The sequence below is a fragment of the Carassius gibelio genome, chromosome A14, assembly GCF_023724105.1.
Source record: "Carassius gibelio isolate Cgi1373 ecotype wild population from Czech Republic chromosome A14, carGib1.2-hapl.c, whole genome shotgun sequence".
Lineage (NCBI taxonomy): Eukaryota > Metazoa > Chordata > Actinopteri > Cypriniformes > Cyprinidae > Carassius > Carassius gibelio.
The window spans coordinates 7663252-7686653 of record NC_068384.1 but is presented as its reverse complement, the minus strand read 5'-3'; the positions used below and the strand labels follow the sequence as shown (position 1 = coordinate 7686653).

The 23402-nt window shown below is 35.8% G+C and overlaps 1 protein-coding gene across 31 annotated transcripts in view; it reads left to right on the top strand.

Moving 5' to 3' along the window:
• Positions 1 to 23402, top strand: part of LOC128027392 (uncharacterized) — a 222583-nt gene that overhangs the window by 165827 nt on the left and 33354 nt on the right. For 25 of the 31 annotated variants that reach the window (XM_052614965.1, XM_052614972.1, XM_052614976.1 and 22 more), the window contains 3 exons: positions 41 to 283; positions 473 to 511; positions 784 to 1009. The exons of 1 other annotated variant lie outside the window; for it this stretch is intronic. In XM_052614965.1, coding sequence (XP_052470925.1) covers positions 41 to 283; positions 473 to 511; positions 784 to 1009 — 508 coding nt within the window. Of the gene's footprint in view, positions 1 to 40; positions 284 to 472; positions 512 to 783; positions 1120 to 23402 lie in introns of all 31 variants that reach the window. 5 more of the 31 variants (XM_052614989.1, XM_052614992.1, XM_052614964.1 and 2 more) reach the window with 3 other exon arrangements.

Here is a 23402-nt window from a genome sequence, read left to right as displayed (position 1 = left end):
CGTCATGAGTCAAGAAATAATCATGTGACTCTCCCTCCAGCTCCTATTGGCTCAGTGGAAGTGTCAATCATCTGCTCCTCCAATCAGAGGTCAGTGTTCTGCTCATCTGACGGGGATCAGATCATCTACAACTGGACTCTGAATGGAGAAATACTAGAACAAGGACCAATGAATGGAAACACCACCTTTCAGCTAAAAGAGGAAACTGATGGAGACATCATCTGCAGCGTGAAGAACCACGTCAGTCACGCACAGACGTCCATTAGACTCCAACCCTGTCCTGGTGAGATCATTTAATAAACATGAATGTCACATATACATAAGAACTAAAGCAACACTGATCATGTAAAACAGTCAGTTCTCTTGATTCTTGAAAAGTGTCATGAGTTTGTTTCAGCTTGATCTCAGCAGTGAATGGTGTTGATGTGTTCAGAGAGAAAGAAGCTGATTCTGTGCTGATGTTTTATTTCAGGACCAACTACTGCAGCTGTGACACCAACACCAGAATCTGGTATGAGTTCAACAAACATTACTGGAAACATGAAGGATGGGTTTGTTTTGTGTCTAACAAAGCCCCAAAACAATAAAAAAATTAAAAAGCAGGACTTTCTGTCATTTCAGGCATTTCTGACCAAGCACCTTATCCTTCTCCCACCCCGCACTTATTTTTATATATATATTTTATCAAGAGTCTGAAATCTTACTTCTGTTCAACTTTAGTTCCTTCAATATTTGTGTAATATGTGTCTGATTTTAATTAATTGTGTGTGTTTTGTTCTTCAGGTCTGGATAATGTCTGCTGGTTTGGTCAATCTGATCACTGTTACACAGCTCTGGGAGACAAACTCAATCTGATGATGGTGGACGCTAGAGAATATGACCTGACGTTAAAAAAGAGAATAAATTACAACACAGCAGATGGTCCAGTTTGTAGAGTAAAGAATGACATTTTGAGGATGAGTCAATGTGATCTTTATAATAACAGACCTGAAGTGACAGTCATTAATGGGTTTTTGATAATAAACCGTGTGATCAGATCAGATTCTGGGAATTACAGATTATCACTCACTGACGCAGATGGCACAGAAACATCTAGAGATCTTCAAGTGATTGTTGAAGGTACAGAAACTCTCTCATCAGACTCATTCCAGTCTCATGTTCTCCAAAGATCTCACTCTCATGCAGATGAATCAGTTGAATCTCTGGGAAGATTTTTATTCCTGTAGCACACAGTAAACACACTACAGACTCCAGTAACAACGGTTGTGATGTCATTACATAAATCCAGCATTTACTCTGAGGTGCTCCTGGTCTGCTGTAACAGAGATGTGTTCTCAGTTTAGATTCAAATGATCGATGTTGAAGACAGTTAATAAATGCAAATAAATGCTGTTCAGTTAACTTTCTATTTACCAAATAATCCATCAGATGAATCAGTTGAATCTCTGGTAAGGTTTGTTCATTGTCTATGGTCTTGGTTGATTGATTGATGTGTTTGTGTTGTTCAGTGTGTTCAGTGTCTGTGGTGTTTGTTCTGGTCTGGTGTCTTCAGCTGATGGTTCTGTTCGGTCTGTTAGGAGCTTTTCACATCTACATGAGACACACGTCAGGTGAGAGACATTTATCATCATCACTATAGATTTGACATGGAAATATTAAGAGTATGAATATAATAATGATGTGTTGCTTTTAGGAAAGAAAGAGGAAGATGAGAAAGTGAGAATGAGAAGATTTAGAGAGAGACATGAACACACAGCAGAAGATTCATGAGAGCAGCAGCAGATCTTCACATCTGTGAGAAATGACTTCAGAATCAGTTCAGCTTTCACCTGCTGAATAAAACCAGGAGACAGAAGAAGCTTTCATGATAGACAATGATCTTTACATGTGTTTGTTTCTTGAACACTTTTTTTGTATCAGTTTTATTCATATAATTATTTTGTATTCAGTCTTTATGCTTTGAATGACTAGAAGTATTTTATTACATTGAATTAAACTCCTTCTGTTCATCTGTGACCAAACTCTTTTATTTCTCTGAATCAGATCTGTCAGATTGTGAACTCATTCTAAGTTTATTTCCATGTTTCTGTTCTTGATCTTTCACTTTATTCTTGATTTGGTTGATTTCTCTTTATGTTCAGTATCTGTTGAGGTGTTTTATCTGTTTGAAGCTCTTCATCCGTGTCTCAGTTTTGCAGCGTCTGGTGTTTTCTGACTCTGGTTTTGCTTGAATCTGCAGTTTTTTTTACATAAATTTTAACACCTTTAACCACATTTGTGCATTTTACTTCACAATATATTTGTGTCATTATAGAGTAATGATAAACATCTCATTCTTTAGAAACTGTAATTGATGTCATTGCTGAATTTGTTATGCTTTACTTTGAGTTAAATGAAAATAAAACGCTTTGAAATCAAACCATAGTTTCAGCATGATTCCACTGTTGATATTTATTTCAGACTATTCATGGTAACTTCTAGCTAGTTGTCTTGGTCAAATCTTATGTAACAACATTAGACATATTCATTTCAGCAACAATCTGAAATCTGACCCGACAGATCAGAATATAGATTATTTACAGACTGAGAGCAGTGAAAAACAATATCAAATACACTAAAACAGCATTATTTAATGATGAATTTAATTGTTTGTTAACTATTACTGAATAATTAGTTGATGGTAACTGAAAAGCATCTGTAATGTGTCTTTAATTAGCAGTTAAGTTCAGATAAATCAGATGAAGCTCATTTTAAGCGTGATGTTGTGAGTGAAATGAAAGCAGCTGTAGTTGTAGTTTCCTCCTGCAGGTGTCGCTCTCTACATGAGCAGCTCGGAGCAGATATAAACTCAATGTCCCATGAGTCTCAGCTGCAGCAGACAGAAGATTGAAGCTCACAATCCTCTCTTCATTCACACATCAACTGATGGATCCGAGTCAAACATCATCACACACAGTCTGCTGGAAACACCACATATAGACCTGATTCTGCTTTACTCTCAATAAACATGTCTACAGCATCTCATCAGTCAACTAAAGACACTGTTTCAGTGGATTTAAAGAAGAGTCTGTGAAGCATATTTCATAATAATAGAAATTTAAAATCATTAATAAACAACCATAAGAAAACGTGTTGCTTCCAAAAACAAGATTTTTTTTAACTTTGTGACTGAAAAAGGTTCCTTCTTTCTCTTAGTTTCACTTTTGGATAAATTGTGATGCAAACTAGCAGGATGAGTATTCCCCCATAGCCTGTAGTGATGGGTCATTCTTGAATGATTCGTTCATTTTGAACAAATCATTAATGTGACTTGGAAAGAACGAGTCGTCTCGGAGAGTGATTCGTTCAGTCGCACATGCACAAAATTCTATAGGTTCTTTACTGGAATTAGTTCACCTCTTTCAGTCAGTGTAGTTTGAGCCAGAAAGAGAACTGATTAGTTAATGTATTGAATCTTTGGGTTTTTTGAGTCGTTCGCTTATCACGTAACCAATGCAATCTTGAGCCGGAAAGAGACTGAATAATAATAAAAATAACCAATTATTTATTATATTTGTTACAACATTCAGTGTATGGAAAATAACCATCATGACAGAAATTCACACATAAGTAAACTGTAAGAAGTAAAAAGCTACAATTTGAGGCCAGAAATGCAGTAACTGAGTAAATAATTATAATAATGATGATAATGATGATGATGATAACTTTGCACGTTTGTAAGGAATCTTGTAAATTAATTTCTCTATCCAATGCTGTCTCTTCACATGACAAAAAAATTAACGATATGTTAAAGCCTTTTATACAGTCTGTGGTCAAAACTTATGGGGCTGTCACGTGATGAAGGAACTGTACAACTCAAATCCAATGACTCGATAGATGAACTAATAAAATATCATTAATGTAAATTAAATATGATTTCATAAAGATTAGGACATTATTAAAAAAGAGATTGTTGTCACTGCACTACCTGGCCAGGTGGCTCACCTTTTGTGCCTCAATGTCATCCACAAACTTAATGAAGAGATTGGAGTTTTGTGATGGTGTGTAGTCGTGGGTCAGCAGAGTGAAGAGGAGGGGGCTCAGCACACATCCTTGAGGGGCCCCAGTGTTCAGTGTGATGGTGCTGGATGTGTTGTTGCCGACCCGTACTGCCTGAGGTCTTCCAGTCAGAAAGTCCAACAGCCAGTTGCACAGTGAAGTGTTGAGCCCCAGCTGAATCAGTTTGTAGATGAGCTGTTGAGGGATGATTGTGTTGAATGCTGAACTGAAGTCTATGAACAGTATTCTGACATAAGAGTCCTTTTTGTCCAGTTATGTGAGTGCTGAGTGGAGGGTAGGTGGTGATGGCATCATCGGTTGAGCGGTTGGACCGATATGCAAACTGGAAGGAGTCATTGAAGGGGTCAAGTGGGGTCAAGTAGATGGTAGTCATTGAAGCAGGATAGAGACAGCTTCTTTGGGACTGGAATGATGATGGTAGCTTTGAAGCATGTGTGAACAACAACCTGACTAAGCAAGATGTTGAAAATGTTTGTGAGGACATCAGTGAGATCCACTGCACAGTCTCTCAGTAAACACAGGAATGTTGTCAGGACCCAGAGCTTTGCGTGCATTGATCCTGGTGAAGGATCTCCTCACGCTGTCTGGGGTCAGCGTCATGACCTGGTCACCGGGAGGAGGTGGAGAGCTGTTTTGTGCCTCAAAGTGAGCAAAGAAGGGATTCAGCAGGGAGATGGTGCCGTCACAGGTCTGTGGTAAGGGCTTGTAGTCCATAATGGTCTGTATCCCTTGCCACAGGCTCTGAGTGACTCTGCTGTCTCTGAAACGATAAGCTATCCTCCTTGAATACTGTCTCTTAGCACCTCTGATGCCACGGGAGGTTGCTGTCCCCAGGCCCACCTTATCTCCAGCTCCTCAGGTCTACCTCATTCAAGAGGCTGCACTGAGCACGTGCGGAGAGGAATTGGAGGGGGGCTGCAATGAAGACACAGGCAGAGAGAGCCTAGGAATAGAGCTGACCAGAATCCCAGAGAGGCAGGCGGGTATAAAGGAGGAATGACAAATAATACAAGACTCGGTCCCCATTTCTGTAAGCATCCTCTTTGGCCTGACGAAGGTGTCTGAGTTTTGCTCTAAACAATGGCTTATTAAATGTTAAATAAGTCCTGGTAGGAAAGCATATATCAGTCCCTCCAGAAAAACGTGATTATGCGATCGCTTGATTTAATGCATAATCAGCCAAAGGCCGCATATTTATGCAGGGTCGCCTTTTTCAAATATGCCGCTCTTTTGCCGCATAAATTACCGATTTCAGAAAGCAAAATATGCGGGGCTAGCATGATTTCATAATCCCTGTATTTTTGTTGCAAAAACTCACACATATATTAGCAGAAAGTTGAAAAATGTTGCGTTTACTTCACACAAGTAAAGCGCCATTTTCCCCTATTGCCATGGGAACCTTATGAAGTGACGTAATTACGTGACGTGAACATCATCTGCAAACCCCGTGGTGAAACCAGGGTGAAACTTGAATCGCGCAAATCATTCTTATTTGCCAACAAAAATAAGCACAAAAGAATGCGCGAAGCAGTTTCCCGATTTGTTACATGACAGTGGAGCCAAATTATATTGCGATTACTTGCCAAAACTGCGGTTTGATGAAATAGAGAAAAAAAGGTGATTCCCCCAACACCCCCTTCTCACTAGGCTACTAACACTGTTGTAGTTTCATTCAGAAGTTGATGCAACTTTACAGTTGCACTTTTTTGTAACAGAACAGTACCAAAAACTTACAGTTGTAATTATATTAGTAGTATGTAAAATAATTTACATTGCAGTAAGAGATTGCAAATTAAATATATTCTGTGATTTAGTATGCTCGCTTATCATAGGAAGTAATAAGAAATTACTCTTTACATTGAGGTAGTAGCCTAGTGAGAAAAAGGTGTTGGGGGAATCACCTAGCTTTTTTTTTCTCGTTTTCATCAAACCGCAGTTTTTGCAAGTTCACGCAATTTCATCGCATAAATTGCAAAAATATCCCGCATATTCCATCGCATTTTTTAAGAAAACGTGCCACAAAATCAAGGATTTTTGCCCGCAACAATCACAAAAAAAAATCAGCGTTTTTCTGGAGGGACTGATATATATCCTTACAGAAACTAATATGGGATGTTACAGTCTCCGTGAGTTCATCCAGATCAGTGGTAGCAGCTTCAAAACCAGTCCAATCAGTGAGGTCAAAACAGGCTTTTCAAGCACACTCCGTTTCGTTGGTCCATCTCTTTACAGCCTCTGTTTTCATCCAAAATATCTTAAACTGTGTTCCTAAGATGAACTGAGCTTTTATGGGTTTGGAGCCCTTTAACACTGTATACTAGTGGAGTACACTTTTGTAATATTTTGTCACAGCTTCTAAAATGTATGTATTTCCCTAGTTAGTGAATAATTTATGTTGTCTTAATTAAATCAGGTCAGGAGAGTAAATGATGTAATTAAAAGTTATGTTATGCACTTGTATGTAAAAGGAAAGACCCATTGGAGTACAATGCAGAGTTAAATTTGACGTTTAAAAGTTTCTGTTATGCTAAAGTTTATATGGTTGGCATTGTGTTAAAGGGTAAAGACTGTGGTCTGGTTGTGGTAGGCTACATGTTATATTTAGTGCATTTTGATTCACACAGCACACAATATTTACGATAATGCCAACACCATTACAAATAAGTTTTTTTGTTTATTGCATCTACATAATAACTGTAATCTACTCAGTTTAATTGAACTTATTCATTGTTTTTCAAATCACAACTGCATTTCAGGTACTACTTACTTTATATTGTATTTATATTGAATTTACTTATATAAATATATAAATACTGAAGCTTGTTTGATATTAATCTGTCAAAAGCCTTTGATGAGCTCATAAACTCTTTTGATTTCTGTGTTTAAACAAAGATGTCAAAAATAATTACAGACACTTTTTAGTAATGTGTCTTTTTTAAAGGTATTTAAGAAGGAACTGCTGACCCTCTCTGAAAAGCTTCCTGTTCTTTCTTTGTTAAAGCGGTGTGTTTCCTGGTGTGTCAGTAGAGCTGCTGTCTGTCTGTCAGTGAAGACGCTGCGTGGGACTCGATCTGAGACTCTTCTGCTGGGATTGAGCTCTTCTCTTCTGGAGACTGGACTTTAGAGAAATGATGCTGACCTTTGGACTGATGCTGCTGCTGCAAACTGCTGCATGTGAGTCACTTTCACACCAAACTCATCAGTTTCAAGGTTTCATCAGTAGTCTTCTGATCTTAGCTGTGTGTATTGGTGAAATATTATAATATGTCTGATGGAAGTGTCTAGTTACAGTAAAAGAGCATCTGTGTAAGATCAAAATAACAGTCTTTATAATTATAGTCTTTTTAGAAAAAGTGCAACAGCTGATATTTTTACTTTTATACAAATAACATTAAAAGAATAGTTCACCAAAAAAATGAAAATGAGATGTTTATCTGCTTAGCCCCAGGGCATCCAAGATGTAGGTGACTTTGTTTCTTCAGTAGAACACAAACAGAGATTTTTTTTAGCTCAAATCGTTGCAGTCTATCAGTCTTATAATGTAAGTGGATGGGAATCATGGCTAAAACATTCAATAAAGCAAAACAAAAAACATACACAAGCAAATCCAAATTAAACCCTGCGGCTTGTGACAATACACTGATGTGTAAAGAAATAAGACGATCAGTCTGTGTGAGAAACTGAACAGTATTTATATCATTTTATTTTACCTCTGATTCACACAATGTCCGAACTGTTAGAAATCTCTTGAGCCCATCCTCATGCACATTCTTCTTCTGGCTTTATGGTGGATCACAGACTTATAAGTGCATTACCCCCACCTATCTCTCAAATGGGCCATTGACACGCTATCTACAATCTCAATTAAGAGTGACAAAAAGAGAAATTACAAAAATAAAGCTTTTTTTTTTTTTTTTTTTTTTTGCTTTGAGATTTTTATTTTGTTTATTTTATTTCATTTTGGCTGCTACTACACATCACAGTCTGGGTCTCATGCAGGTCTAAGTGTTAAGAATCTTTTCCAAATTACAAGCAGTATCAGAAAATAAATACTAAGACTTCAGGCTTCAAAATAAATCCTTCAGGTTTTTCAGATAGGTTAGTTTTCAGGTACAGAAATTAATAAAGTAATTAAAATGTAAAATAGGCTAGTCTTTATAGTCTTCAGTGTATAAATTAAATATAGATTAATAGAATCCACCCGTCGGCTCACAATGTGGAATCCAGCAGCCTGGTTGAAGGTTTAATGTGTATTCAGTCTTTTACTTGTGCTTCTGAATTTATCTGGATTTAGTTAAAAATTTAGTCCAACTCAATTTGACTCCAATTTCACGTGATCATTAAATTTGGGTAATATTTCTATCAAAAGCTGATCAAAGATATCGGTTGTGTAATAAATTTAAGGGGTCATTTGCACTGAATTATAAAAGAGAACTGGATTGCTCATGACATCATGAAAGTGAAGCTGCTGCGTCGCCGTATTGGTAATCCCTAGTATGCGTAAAAGTTCTATTGAATTAATAAGAAATTGTATGATTTTAATGAAAAAACATCACCTAACAAGTCAGTGTTTTTAAATATGGATTATGTCTCTACATTCTTTTTCAATTAAATTCAATTCAAGTTTATTTGTATAACACTTTTTATGATACAAATCATTGCAAAGCAGCTTTACAGAAAATGAAGTTTCTACATTATTTAGTAGTTGCTTATAAGTGGTGGCTGTCAGTTTATGTGCATATGACAGGAATTTTCAAAACAATTAATACAAGACATAGTAGTAGTATATATAATGCTGCTTCTGTCATGATGATTTATGACTTTGACCTTTGACCTTTTGAAAGGTTGAACTTCCGGTAACCTTATGATGGATGGGCGGGACAAATGAGATCAAGGGTTAACCTATGACCTTTCCACGCATCGATCATGCGTTTTTGACAGAAAGTTTTACCCTATTGACCTAATTAGTTCTAAATCATGGTTTTGACGGCTAGTTTAAACGGAAGATGAAAGACTCCTCACGCATCGATCATGCGTTTTTGACAGAAAGTTTTACCCTATTGACCTAATTAGTTCTAAATCATGGTTTTGACGGCTAGTGTAAACGGAAGATGAAAGACTCCTCACGCATCGATCATGCGGTTTTGACAGAAAGTTTTACCCTATTGACCTGTTAGTTCTAAATTAAAACAGTATATGAAAGACTCCCCAATCATCGATCATGTGGTTTTGACAGAAAGTTTTACCCTATTGACCGTTAGTTTGTTTGAAGTGTGTGCCAGTTGTTTGAACTCTGTGTCAGTTAGTTTGTTTGAAGTTTGTGTCAGTTAGCTTGTTTGAAGTTTATCACAGTTATAAGGTTATGTGTGTGTGTGTGTGTGTGTGTGGTTATAAGGCTTCTCCCCCCTCCCATTACATTTATGAGCGGTGTATAAATGAGAAATTAGAGAGCAGAAAATAGACGTTTTCACACACCTTTGATCCTGACCCTCTGTGTCCCCACTGTCTGTGTTTGCACGCCACAGTGCACACTCGTCGGAATTTACTAACCAATCATAATATCTTCAAAGCCATTTTTTAATTAAAACCAAACGTATCTCACGCGGGAGTACCATGATTTTGACAGTTTTCTGACGGTTCACCTATGAATTACGGTTGGTGCCCAGCTAGCATCTCTCGTACCCCTCTCTCTCTCCCTCTCTCTCCCTCTAATGCCTGTGTACACACATTCGTCTCCAAGTCTTATTTTCTTCTTTTAATGAATATAAACACATTATACATTCGCAAACAATATAAAACAAAACATTTACATTAGTTTTGTTCATCACTAAAAATATACATTTTACCAGGATCGGGGAAAAAATATATAACTGAACAGAATGAAGAATATGGTCTATTGAGGAACCCGGACGTGTCATTGACACAATTCAGTTAAATTCATTTCACATTATTTGTTGCAAGACATTTTCTATATTATATTTAAAACCTTTTATATCCATCTTTATATCATATCTTTTTCAAAAAGCTGTTTAATTATTTATTTTAACCGTACACCTACAGTACCACCATACAATAAAATGCTGCATGCACGTACACTTTTAAGCGATCTGAATTATGACTAGCCTATAAATTTCATCATAAGCCACACGTACCTTGTTATATCACTATAATATCCACGGCGCTATACAAATTTGTATTCTGATAAACCATATAAACAAGCGGACATACGCGTGGACATATCAAGTTAAAAAGAGACTTATCTCTATTTTAAACAATATTAAATTATATATGACGGCATGTTACTAAACCGGAACATACATTTTAAACAAGTATTCATCGTTTTTATAAAACACATCGCAGTAACAGACATGTTACTAAACCAAAACAAATAATTTTATCATACATTTTTTTAATCATGTATTCAATCAATACTTATACAACATATACAAACACATTTTAAACATATTTTAAACAAAAACTAATCATAAACGCAGCCTTCTCAAAATTACAGACATGTACAATCATGCTGATCACATATTATGGGATATTCAGACTTTTAGTCACTAATACGTTTTAGGATAATGAAAAAACCAACGTCTGAGGGGTGTCAAAATATCTCCAGTCCCCAAAACCCACTCAGACTCCAGGGGTTAAAGAATATGAAAATAAATAATTATATAATGACATCGGGCTACTAAAGCAATTCATTAAACAAAAAAAAGGTATTCAACATTTAAGTTAATCAAACTTATAAAACACACCATACTCTTCTTTTTTTTTTAAAGATAACTTATTTTAAATGTGATAGCATAGTATATATACAATAAACATTTCTGATGATACATATAAAAAATTATCCCTTACAGTTTTAGACCGGTGAGAGATGTCCAAACATGAATGAAATATCCCCAAAATAAAATAATACGACTTAAAAAATAAAATAAAAATGATTAAATCATAAACAGAATCTCACAGGTCCTCGTAGTGAAATGTATGTGAGACCCGAGGGGCTGCTTCACACACACCCCGCGCAGGCGAGGGTGGAGTTCCAGACCGCATGATCAAAGTGTACATTAGAATGGATAGAATGGTGTACATAGAATGGTGTACATTATTTCAAAGCTAACATTAATGTAATGTTTTTTAATAATCAGTACCCCCCGGTACATCTGATGTCCGTTGATTCTTAATTCAACAAAATGATGATATATATTACCTAAAATATTTTATATTTTTATATAATATTATATAATAAACAATTATTTATATCATATTATATCATACATCATATATATGATTATATTATATTAGATGCGTCATGCATTAATCACTTTAGATTCTTTAAAGTTCTTATTTTTAGCACCATCTTCAAAGTTTTCATACCATCTCTCTCTCTCTCTCTCTCTCTCTCTCTCCCTCACACCCACACACACACACACACACACACACACACAAACACACACACACACTCTCTCCCCCCCTCTCTCTCTCACACACACACACTCACTCTCTCTCTCTCTCTCTCTATCTCTCTCTCTCTCTCTCACACACACACACACACACACACACACACACTCTCTCCCTTTCCCTCTCCCTCTCTCTCTCTCTCTCTCTCTCTCTCTCACACACACACACACACACACACACACACACACACACAATGAAACATGAAGCCAAAGTCTTTCTGTATGTTTTTTAAAAATATAAAATATTGATTTTGCTTTAAATCTATGCTGAGGAGCTCGTTTGTTTGTCACAGTATAGACTGTGAAGTTTAGATGAAGTTGCTTTATGTTTTAGAAGAAAGACCCTCGATCGTATTCAACCATTAAAGATGGTTCAGGAAAGACCCACGCGTCCTAGAGATGTAATTTATGTGCGTTGCTACGGTCGTAAACCTTTAACATATCTACGGTACTTTCAGACACAGAGCAGGAAAGACATTTGCAGGCCCTCTGCTTAGCCGTCCCAAAATACCTCCATTTAAAAGCAAAAATATTAAAATGACCGCCTGTACATCTAACAGGCTGTAGTTCTATTTTTTATATATTTTGTATTAAAAGTACTATCCATATTATATTCCTTATTTAAAACAATATATTTAACCGACAGTATCCCCCCAACGTGTGTTTTCCATCAGTTGTTTGCCCTTCAGCCTTATTACGTAGTGCTTTTCATTTAGCCTACTGTAAGATCCCTTTACAATAGTGTAATGAAAGTTAACTTTTCTTAAAAGTTTATAGTTGTATTTTACTATATCCCCATCCTTCTATCCTGTAGATTGTATGCGTACTCTAAAATAACAAATATACATCTTGCTTATAGTCAGTCAAATAATTACACCTACAATTTGAAACGTGTTTAAACACGTTGTGTGTCACTAAAGCAAGGCACACCGTTTATCGTCTTATTTTTTTTTAATAACGCCTCTTCATATAATTTATGCACCCGAGTGCTTTTCTCTCCAGAGAGGAAAACCCTGTCTCTTTGGATATGTTTCGCAGAAACATAATTTCTACATCAGAAATTTTTTTAAATGTACGACTGAACTTTTCTCATTCGACAGAAATACTATTTTCAAATTATTTACCCGGCCTATAACACTCGGTGTAAATGTTCTTACCTAGAGCAGAAAACATACGCTTTGACTATTTTGTAGGCATTGTGTGATGTTAAATGGTTTACTAAAAAAAAAAAAAAAAAAAAAACTGTAATCACCGGCAGCTGTGATTTTCAAAATGAAAGAAATGTACGAGCTGAGGACGTTTCAACTATTATCATCATTTCCTTTTGACCCAGATAAACCGGTAATTAATTTTCTACGCGAGTGTCACAATATACAGTTCTCATACTATTGGTGTAAATAGCCGTGCTAGAACATTTCTGACTGTTTTTGCAGGCCAGCAGATCATGTCAAGGGTGTTTCACATCTAAGAATCACAATGTTTTGTAAATGACATTTTTCTTACACCTCGATATTTAGCCGTATCAAGATTTTGGAGGTCCGTTCACAATTTGTTTGTCGGATCCTACGTTTTTATGCGATCTTTGTGCGGCGTCATCGTAATAGGAATAAATGAAAATTAAGAAATTAAGTTACAGTTTCTCTCTTCGAGATATTTATTTTAGCTCAACTATGTGTCTGTCCAAAAGTGTGATCGCATGAAGCATCGAAGCAAAAATGAAGTCTAGCTGTTTTACACTTAAAACTATTACAACCTAAACAAATCAAACGGTACACTCGTTTAAGTTTCAAACATACACTGCCTGTTTATAGGAATTTTACAGCATAACAATATCGCCCCTACATCTAGAGCTCTTGTTTATATAGCCGATGACCACGTTCACATTGTTTCAACATTTCCGCATTACATTAAAGAGTAGGCCTATGCGTACTCCCCTTCGGTCGTAAGCATTATCATCTACCGCGCGCTGAGATTTTTCTGCTTTGTCCACTGTTGACGGATTTGCTAGAGGGACTATGTCGCCCCGTTGTAACGTGATTACGTTTAAGATCCATAAGATTGCGCTACATTCACCTGAAAAGGCTATAGATATAGTCTTTTATACAGGAAATGTGTATCAGAATAACAATGACCTAATAGTGAAATCCACTCTTCTAAACTATTGTGAAAGTTTTAATGCAACTCTGTAAATAGCTTTTTTTTTTCTACTACCGTATACTGCACATTATTGTTTGGTTGTCTTTGTACAGTATTTCAATAAATAAACCGGTGTTGATAAGTCGTTCATTTAAGTAGAGGGCGGGATGATTTTAACCTTCTTTAGTCATTCGTCGTGCTTAAGGTCTGATCCGGGAAACCGCACTACGACTGGAACCGCGCTTTGTCGCGTCTAAATAACCCGCTCTTCTTTAAGAAAACCGCGAGGCGAGCAGTTTCTGACATCCATTAATTCACTTCATTTTTTCACAACCGCAAATGTTTTGTTTAGCATACATATTAGTTACATAGGTGTCACGCATGAAGTTTATAGTTATTTTAAATAATTATGATAGAGTTACAGGTTTAGGTTAGTGGGGTGCCTGTAAGCGGTGAAAACTTCGAGCATCGGAGACGACGGTGTTACTCAAACACCCCATAGCGTTATCTTTTAACAAACTATTGTATTGTGCGTTTCTAAGACAAAATCTGTAACAGCGTTCATTAATATGTTGAAATGAAAATAAACATACAAAACTTTATAATGACCGTGAATTCAATATAGCCTAACACCGCATTGACAAATGTTTTGTTCTAACGCTTTTGCCCAAAAATTGCGAGATTTCTTGACTTTGCCGTGTTTAACGGACGCTAGAGCGAACTGTAAACCACACACTTTCTCATCGCATTACGCTAAGAAACTGCACATGGTTAAAGCTATTACACCATAAACTGTCTAAAGTTGTTAATGTACAAGCACAGTAAACTATTTCTACAAAAAATATCACTGCACTACTGTTTTTGCATATAATACATCGTTCAACAATACTTTTGCACACTCATTCGACTGTATTTATTACCGTCGTTCTCACGTTCCTGCTGTTCATAATGTATATATAATCCTTCATTGCTCCGTTCATCATGTACATACGATCCCTACATTGCATTCATATTTATATTCTGTATATACTCTGATCAATATCGTATATAGCAACTACACTGTATATTCTGTATAGCTTTACTTACTCTGCACTTTTATGTATATAAAACACTATATTCTTGCACTTCTGGTTAGATGCTAACTGCATTTCATTAGCTCTGTACTTGTACTCTGCATAATGACAATAAAGTTGAATCTAATCTAAACAAGTACAATCGTACGCTTCCAGGACTTTGCTCATTCTTTCTGTTTAAATTTGTTTAAACTGACTTTCGCATTCTTATCTTATTTTCACCAACTAAGTGTTATCCCTAGGCCTCGCGGATTGTTTTCTAGTTTTGGCCCTCAACCTCTTTGTTCATACGCAGTGATATCTCTGTGAATCTGTTTGATTTCATAAAATATCTTTTACGTCATATCATTATACTATCCTAGTTTATATCAGATACAAGTTTGTTTCTTCATATTTCTCTTACATCTACTCCCGTCCATTCTACCCCCGTCAGAGTATCCACGACTGTATACTCATTTGTAAGTCTCTTCGGACGTATGCTAAATCATTAAAAATGAACTCTGAGAAAGAATTTCCGGTGAAAGGATTCAAACTTTTATTTCAACAAAACAGTGTTGAATTTACAATGACGTAATGAAGAAAGTGATCAAATTGTTTTTACAAACAATAGGGATGACATGACATCACAAGTTATCTAGCCAGAAAAGAAAATCTCGGCAGGCCCTCAAGTTTTGTTCTACTATGAAATTGACGACGGTTTCAATAATTTCATGTATGGCGAAACCATAATGTTTAGCGACTAACATCACACACAAATCCGTTATGCACGTACACAGACTGAGAGTCTCGTTAATGTACATCTCGCCGCTACATTCGGCCGTCACATACAGAATTTTTCTGGTCGTTACACAAATCGGCGCCTTGCTGGTCGTATACAAGCTCGTCAAATCGGGCCACGGATTAATTTTCAGTCTTCTTACAACGTCCATTTCTTTCTTGAGATTTGTTACTCGCTTGGAATCCGTCGTACAATCAAGATTCGGATCAGACGCATCGTCTATGATTTTACGCATCAGATCAATCATTTGCTCTCTGTAACATTGTTTAAACATAGAGTCTATGTTGGCTTTTACAGGACACATCTTTCCTTCGGCACAGCCGCACTCCACTCGATCATCCGCAGCAGCGCTGGTAGTGGCGGACATCCTTTTCAGAATTTTTTCCAAGACGTAAACCGAACGTTTTTAAAATCCACGATGATCAATTCAACGACGATCCAGTGTTTTTTTTTTTTTTAAATGGTTTAGATCCGTCGAAGTCTTATTATTTGAAAAATTAGAGAGTGCGTCAGTTTCATACAGAGCCGATTCTGTCTGTCCACGTAGATACTGACAGATACTCCGTCGACCGCGCTGTAAAACCCTTGTTCGCGGATCATAAGAAAACCTGCGATAACTGTAGAGTTTATGAGGTCAGCCGCTCACAGAGGATAAAAACTAGCCGTAGTCACGATGAAGTAGCGGTGGATCTTCTGTACATTCGACCAAAAAAAATAATAGGTTGTGGGTGTTGCGCTCAAAAAGCGGAGGAGGGTGAAGGGCCCTGGTTAGGGTTTGACCTGCGAGAAATATGAAGAAACAAACTTGTATCTGATATAAACTAGGATAGTATAATGATATGACGTAAAAGATATTTTATGAAATCGAACAGATTCACAGAGATATCACTGCGTATGAACAAAGAGGTTGAGGGCCAAAACTAGAAAACAATCCGCGAGGCCTAGGGATAACACTTAGTTGGTGAAAATAAGATAAGAATGCGAAAGTCAGTTTAAACAAATTTAAACAGAAAGAATGAGCAAAGTCCTGGAAGCGTACGATTGTACTTGTTTAGATTAGATTCAACTTTATTGTCATTATGCAGAGTACAAGTACAGAGCTAATGAAATGCAGTTAGCATCTAACCAGAAGTGCAAGAATATAGTGTTTTATATACATAAAAGTGCAGAGTAAGTAAAGCTATACAGAATATACAGTGTAGTTGCTATATACGATATTGATCAGAGTATATACAGAATATAAATATGAATGCAATGTAGGGATCGTATGTACATGAGGAACGGAGCAATGAAGGATTATATATACATTATGAACAGCAGGAACGTGAGAACGACGGTAATAAATACAGTCGAATGAGTGTGCAAAAGTATTGTTGAACGATGTATTATATGCAAAAACAGTAGTGCAGTGATATTTTTTGTAGAAATAGTTTACTGTGCTTGTACATTAACAACTTTAGACAGTTTATGGTGTAATAGCTTTAACCATGTGCAGTTTCTTAGCGTAATGCGATGAGAAAGTGTGTGGTTTACAGTTCGCTCTAGCGTCCGTTAAACACGGCAAAGTCAAGAAATCTCGCAATTTTTGGGCAAAAGCGTTAGAACAAAACATTTGTCAATGCGGTGTTAGGCTATATTGAATTCACGGTCATTATAAAGTTTTGTATGTTTATTTTCATTTCAACATATTAATGAACGCTGTTACAGATTTTGTCTTAGAAACGCACAATACAATAGTTTGTTAAAAGATAACGCTATGGGGTGTTTGAGTAACACCGTCGTCTCCGATGCTCGAAGTTTTCACCGCTTACAGGCACCCCACTAACCTAAACCTGTAACTCTATCATAATTATTTAAAATAACTATAAACTTCATGCGTGACACCTATGTAACTAATATGTATGCTAAACAAAACATTTGCGGTTGTGAAAAAATGAAGTGAATTAATGGATGTCAGAAACTGCTCGCCTCGCGGTTTTCTTAAAGAAGAGCGGGTTATTTAGACGCGACAAAGCGCGGTTCCAGTCGTAGTGCGGTTTCCCGGATCAGACCTTAAGCACGACGAATGACTAAAGAAGGTTAAAATCATCCCGCCCTCTACTTAAATGAACGACTTATCAACACCGGTTTATTTATTGAAATACTGTACAAAGACAACCAAACAATAATGTGCAGTATACGGTAGTAGAAAAAAAAAAGCTATTTACAGAGTTGCATTAAAACTTTCACAATAGTTTAGAAGAGTGGATTTCACTATTAGGTCATTGTTATTCTGATACACATTTCCTGTATAAAAGACTATATCTATAGCCTTTTCAGGTGAATGTAGCGCAATCTTATGGATCTTAAACGTAATCACGTTACAACGGGGCGACATAGTCCCTCTAGCAAATCCGTCAACAGTGGACAAAGCAGAAAAATCTCAGCGCGCGGTAGATGATAATGCTTACGACCGAAGGGGAGTACGCATAGGCCTACTCTTTAATGTAATGCGGAAATGTTGAAACAATGTGAACGTGGTCATCGGCTATATAAACAAGAGCTCTAGATGTAGGGGCGATATTGTTATGCTGTAAAATTCCTATAAACAGGCAGTGTATGTTTGAAACTTAAACGAGTGTACCGTTTGATTTGTTTAGGTTGTAATAGTTTTAAGTGTAAAACAGCTAGACTTCATTTTTGCTTCGATGCTTCATGCGATCACACTTTTGGACAGACACATAGTTGAGCTAAAATAAATATCTCGAAGAGAGAAACTGTAACTTAATTTCTTAATTTTCATTTATTCCTATTACGATGACGCCGCACAAAGATCGCATAAAAACGTAGGATCCGACAAACAAATTGTGAACGGACCTCCAAAATCTTGATACGGCTAAATATCGAGGTGTAAGAAAAATGTCATTTACAAAACATTGTGATTCTTAGATGTGAAACACCCTTGACATGATCTGCTGGCCTGCAAAAACAGTCAGAAATGTTCTAGCACGGCTATTTACACCAATAGTATGAGAACTGTATATTGTGACACTCGCGTAGAAAATTAATTACCGGTTTATCTGGGTCAAAAGGAAATGATGATAATAGTTGAAACGTCCTCAGCTCGTACATTTCTTTCATTTTGAAAATCACAGCTGCCGGTGATTACAGTTTTTTTTTTTTTTTTTTTTTTAGTAAACCATTTAACATCACACAATGCCTACAAAATAGTCAAAGCGTATGTTTTCTGCTCTAGGTAAGAACATTTACACCGAGTGTTATAGGCCGGGTAAATAATTTGAAAATAGTATTTCTGTCGAATGAGAAAAGTTCAGTCGTACATTTAAAAAAATTTCTGATGTAGAAATTATGTTTCTGCGAAACATATCCAAAGAGACAGGGTTTTCCTCTCTGGAGAGAAAAGCACTCGGGTGCATAAATTATATGAAGAGGCGTTATTAAAAAAAAATAAGACGATAAACGGTGTGCCTTGCTTTAGTGACACACAACGTGTTTAAACACGTTTCAAATTGTAGGTGTAATTATTTGACTGACTATAAGCAAGATGTATATTTGTTATTTTAGAGTACGCATACAATCTACAGGATAGAAGGATGGGGATATAGTAAAATACAACTATAAACTTTTAAGAAAAGTTAACTTTCATTACACTATTGTAAAGGGATCTTACAGTAGGCTAAATGAAAAGCACTACGTAATAAGGCTGAAGGGCAAACAACTGATGGAAAACACACGTTGGGGGGATACTGTCGGTTAAATATATTGTTTTAAATAAGGAATATAATATGGATAGTACTTTTAATACAAAATATATAAAAAATAGAACTACAGCCTGTTAGATGTACAGGCGGTCATTTTAATATTTTTGCTTTTAAATGGAGGTATTTTGGGACGGCTAAGCAGAGGGCCTGCAAATGTCTTTCCTGCTCTGTGTCTGAAAGTACCGTAGATATGTGAAAGGTTTACGACCGTAGCAACGCACATAAATTACATCTCTAGGACGCGTGGGTCTTTCCTGAACCATCTTTAATGGTTGAATACGATCGAGGGTCTTTCTTCTAAAAGATAAAGCAACTTCATCTAAACTTCACAGTCTATACTGTGACAAACAAACGAGCTCCTCAGCATAGATTTAAAGCAAAATCAATATTTTATATTTTTAAAAAACATACAGAAAGACTTTGGCTTCATGTTTCATTGTGTGTGTGTGTGTGTGTGTGTGTGTGAGAGAGAGAGAGAGAGAGAGAGAGAGAGAGGGAGAGGGAAAGGGAGAGAGAGTGTGTGTGTGTGTGTGTGTGTGTGTGAGAGAGAGAGAGAGAGATAGAGAGAGAGAGAGAGAGTGAGTGTGTGTGTGTGAGAGAGAGAGGGGGGGAGAGAGTGTGTGTGTGTGTTTGTGTGTGTGTGTGTGTGTGTGTGTGGGTGTGAGGGAGAGAGAGAGAGAGAGAGAGAGAGAGATGGTATGAAAACTTTGAAGATGGTGCTAAAAATAAGAACTTTAAAGAATCTAAAGTGATTAATGCATGACGCATCTAATATAATATAATCATATATATGATGTATGATATAATATGATATAAATAATTGTTTATTATATAATATTATATAAAAATATAAAATATTTTAGGTAATATATATCATCATTTTGTTGAATTAAGAATCAACGGACATCAGATGTACCGGGGGGTACTGATTATTAAAAAACATTACATTAATGTTAGCTTTGAAATAATGTACACCATTCTATGTACACCATTCTATCCATTCTAATGTACACTTTGATCATGCGGTCTGGAACTCCACCCTCGCCTGCGCGGGGTGTGTGTGAAGCAGCCCCTCGGGTCTCACATACATTTCACTACGAGGACCTGTGAGATTCTGTTTATGATTTAATCATTTTTATTTTATTTTTTAAGTCGTATTATTTTATTTTGGGGATATTTCATTCATGTTTGGACATCTCTCACCGGTCTAAAACTGTAAGGGATAATTTTTTATATGTATCATCAGAAATGTTTATTGTATATATACTATGCTATCACATTTAAAATAAGTTATCTTTAAAAAAAAAAGAAGAGTATGGTGTGTTTTATAAGTTTGATTAACTTAAATGTTGAATACCTTTTTTTTGTTTAATGAATTGCTTTAGTAGCCCGATGTCATTATATAATTATTTATTTTCATATTCTTTAACCCCTGGAGTCTGAGTGGGTTTTGGGGACTGGAGATATTTTGACACCACTCAGACGTTGGTTTTTTCATTATCCTAAAACGTATTAGTGACTAAAAGTCTGAATATCCCATAATATGTGATCAGCATGATTGTACATGTCTGTAATTTTGAGAAGGCTGCGTTTATGATTAGTTTTTGTTTAAAATATGTTTAAAATGTGTTTGTATATGTTGTATAAGTATTGATTGAATACATGATTAAAAAAATGTATGATAAAATTATTTGTTTTGGTTTAGTAACATGTCTGTTACTGCGATGTGTTTTATAAAAACGATGAATACTTGTTTAAAATGTATGTTCCGGTTTAGTAACATGCCGTCATATATAATTTAATATTGTTTAAAATAGAGATAAGTCTCTTTTTAACTTGATATGTCCACGCGTATGTCCGCTTGTTTATATGGTTTATCAGAATACAAATTTGTATAGCGCCGTGGATATTATAGTGATATAACAAGGTACGTGTGGCTTATGATGAAATTTATAGGCTAGTCATAATTCAGATCGCTTAAAAGTGTACGTGCATGCAGCATTTTATTGTATGGTGGTACTGTAGGTGTACGGTTAAAATAAATAATTAAACAGCTTTTTGAAAAAGATATGATATAAAGATGGATATAAAAGGTTTTAAATATAATATAGAAAATGTCTTGCAACAAATAATGTGAAATGAATTTAACTGAATTGTGTCAATGACACGTCCGGGTTCCTCAATAGACCATATTCTTCATTCTGTTCAGTTATATATTTTTTCCCCGATCCTGGTAAAATGTATATTTTTAGTGATGAACAAAACTAATGTAAATGTTTTGTTTTATATTGTTTGCGAATGTATAATGTGTTTATATTCATTAAAAGAAGAAAATAAGACTTGGAGACGAATGTGTGTACACAGGCATTAGAGGGAGAGAGAGGGAGAGAGAGAGGGGTACGAGAGATGCTAGCCGGGCACCAACCGTAATTCATAGGTGAACCGTCAGAAAACTGTCAAAATCATGGTACTCCCGCGTGAGATACGTTTGGTTTTAATTAAAAAATGGCTTTGAAGATATTATGATTGGTTAGTAAATTCCGACGAGTGTGCACTGTGGTGTGCAAACACAGACAGTGGGGACACAGAGGGTCAGGATCAAAGGTGTGTGAAAACGTCTATTTTCTGCTCTCTAAAAAAAAAAAAAAAAAGATCTTGTTTTATCTGAAACAGTCGGTTTCAGCATATCTTTTTATACAGTTTAATTTATAACCTTTTTTAAAAGAACAGAATGTTTTTTCAACCTTAGTTAAATTGTTTTTAGATTATGTATATTATATAAACTATATAATTCTTTATATATATATATATAAATGTGAAATAAGTAAAATGTGTTTTAGATTATATAAACTATATAATGTTTTAATGTTTTTAGATTATATAAATTATATAAATGTGAAATAATTAAAATGTGTTTTCAACCTTTAATTATTTTTTAGAATTATATAAAATGTATCATGTTTTATATATATATATATATATATATATATATATATATATATATATATATATATATAAAATGTAGAACACACCGACCCCATTTATACACCGCTCATAAATGTAATGGGAGGGGGGAGAAGCCTTATAACCACACACACACACACACACACACACACACACACATAACCTTATAACTGTGATAAACTTCAAACAAGCTAACTGACACAAACTTCAAACAAACTAACTGACACAGAGTTCAAACAACTGGCACACACTTCAAACAAACTAACGGTCAATAGGGTAAAACTTTCTGTCAAAACCACATGATCGATGATTGGGGAGTCTTTCATATACTGTTTTAATTTAGAACTAACAGGTCAATAGGGTAAAACTTTCTGTCAAAACCGCATGATCGATGCGTGAGGAGTCTTTCATCTTCCGTTTACACTAGCCGTCAAAACCATGATTTAGAACTAATTAGGTCAAAAGGGTAAAACTTTCTGTCAAAAACGCATGATCGATGCGTGGAAAGGTCATAGGTTAACCCTTGATCTCATTTGTCCCGCCCATCCATCATAAGGTTACCGGAAGTTCAACCTGTCAAAAGGTCAAAGGTCAAAGTCATAAATCATCATGACAGAAGCAGCATTATATATACTACTCATAGTCAACCAGATGATGAACACTATTAAGAGCAATTATTATATGATGCAATCACACTAGTAGCAATATTTGTTAGTTCTGTATGTTGTTTCAGGGTTAGCATCATCTGAGGGCATCATCTCTTGAGACATAATGAGACATCATCAGCATAGCTGCTGTTCCAACAAAGTAAAATTAATTCGTTTAACCCAAGCTAAAGAATAGTAATGCGCATTTGATCAATGCAACTACACTCACAATTTAAGAGATACATTATTTGAATGCTTAACCAAAGAGATGCGTTTTTAATCTTGATTTAAACAGAGAGAGTGTGTTTGAACCCCGAACATTATCAGGAAGGCTATATTTTGTGTTGGATCAGTAACCCGTGTCAGCAGTGCATAGCAAACCCACCACCTAAACGGTTTATATATATATATATCACTTATCCTGCCCAAAAAGACTTTAAATACTGCAAATAACATCTGAAGTAAACATTTATTTACATACACATAACATAAAAACTAATCCTGTTTGAGTGATTTTC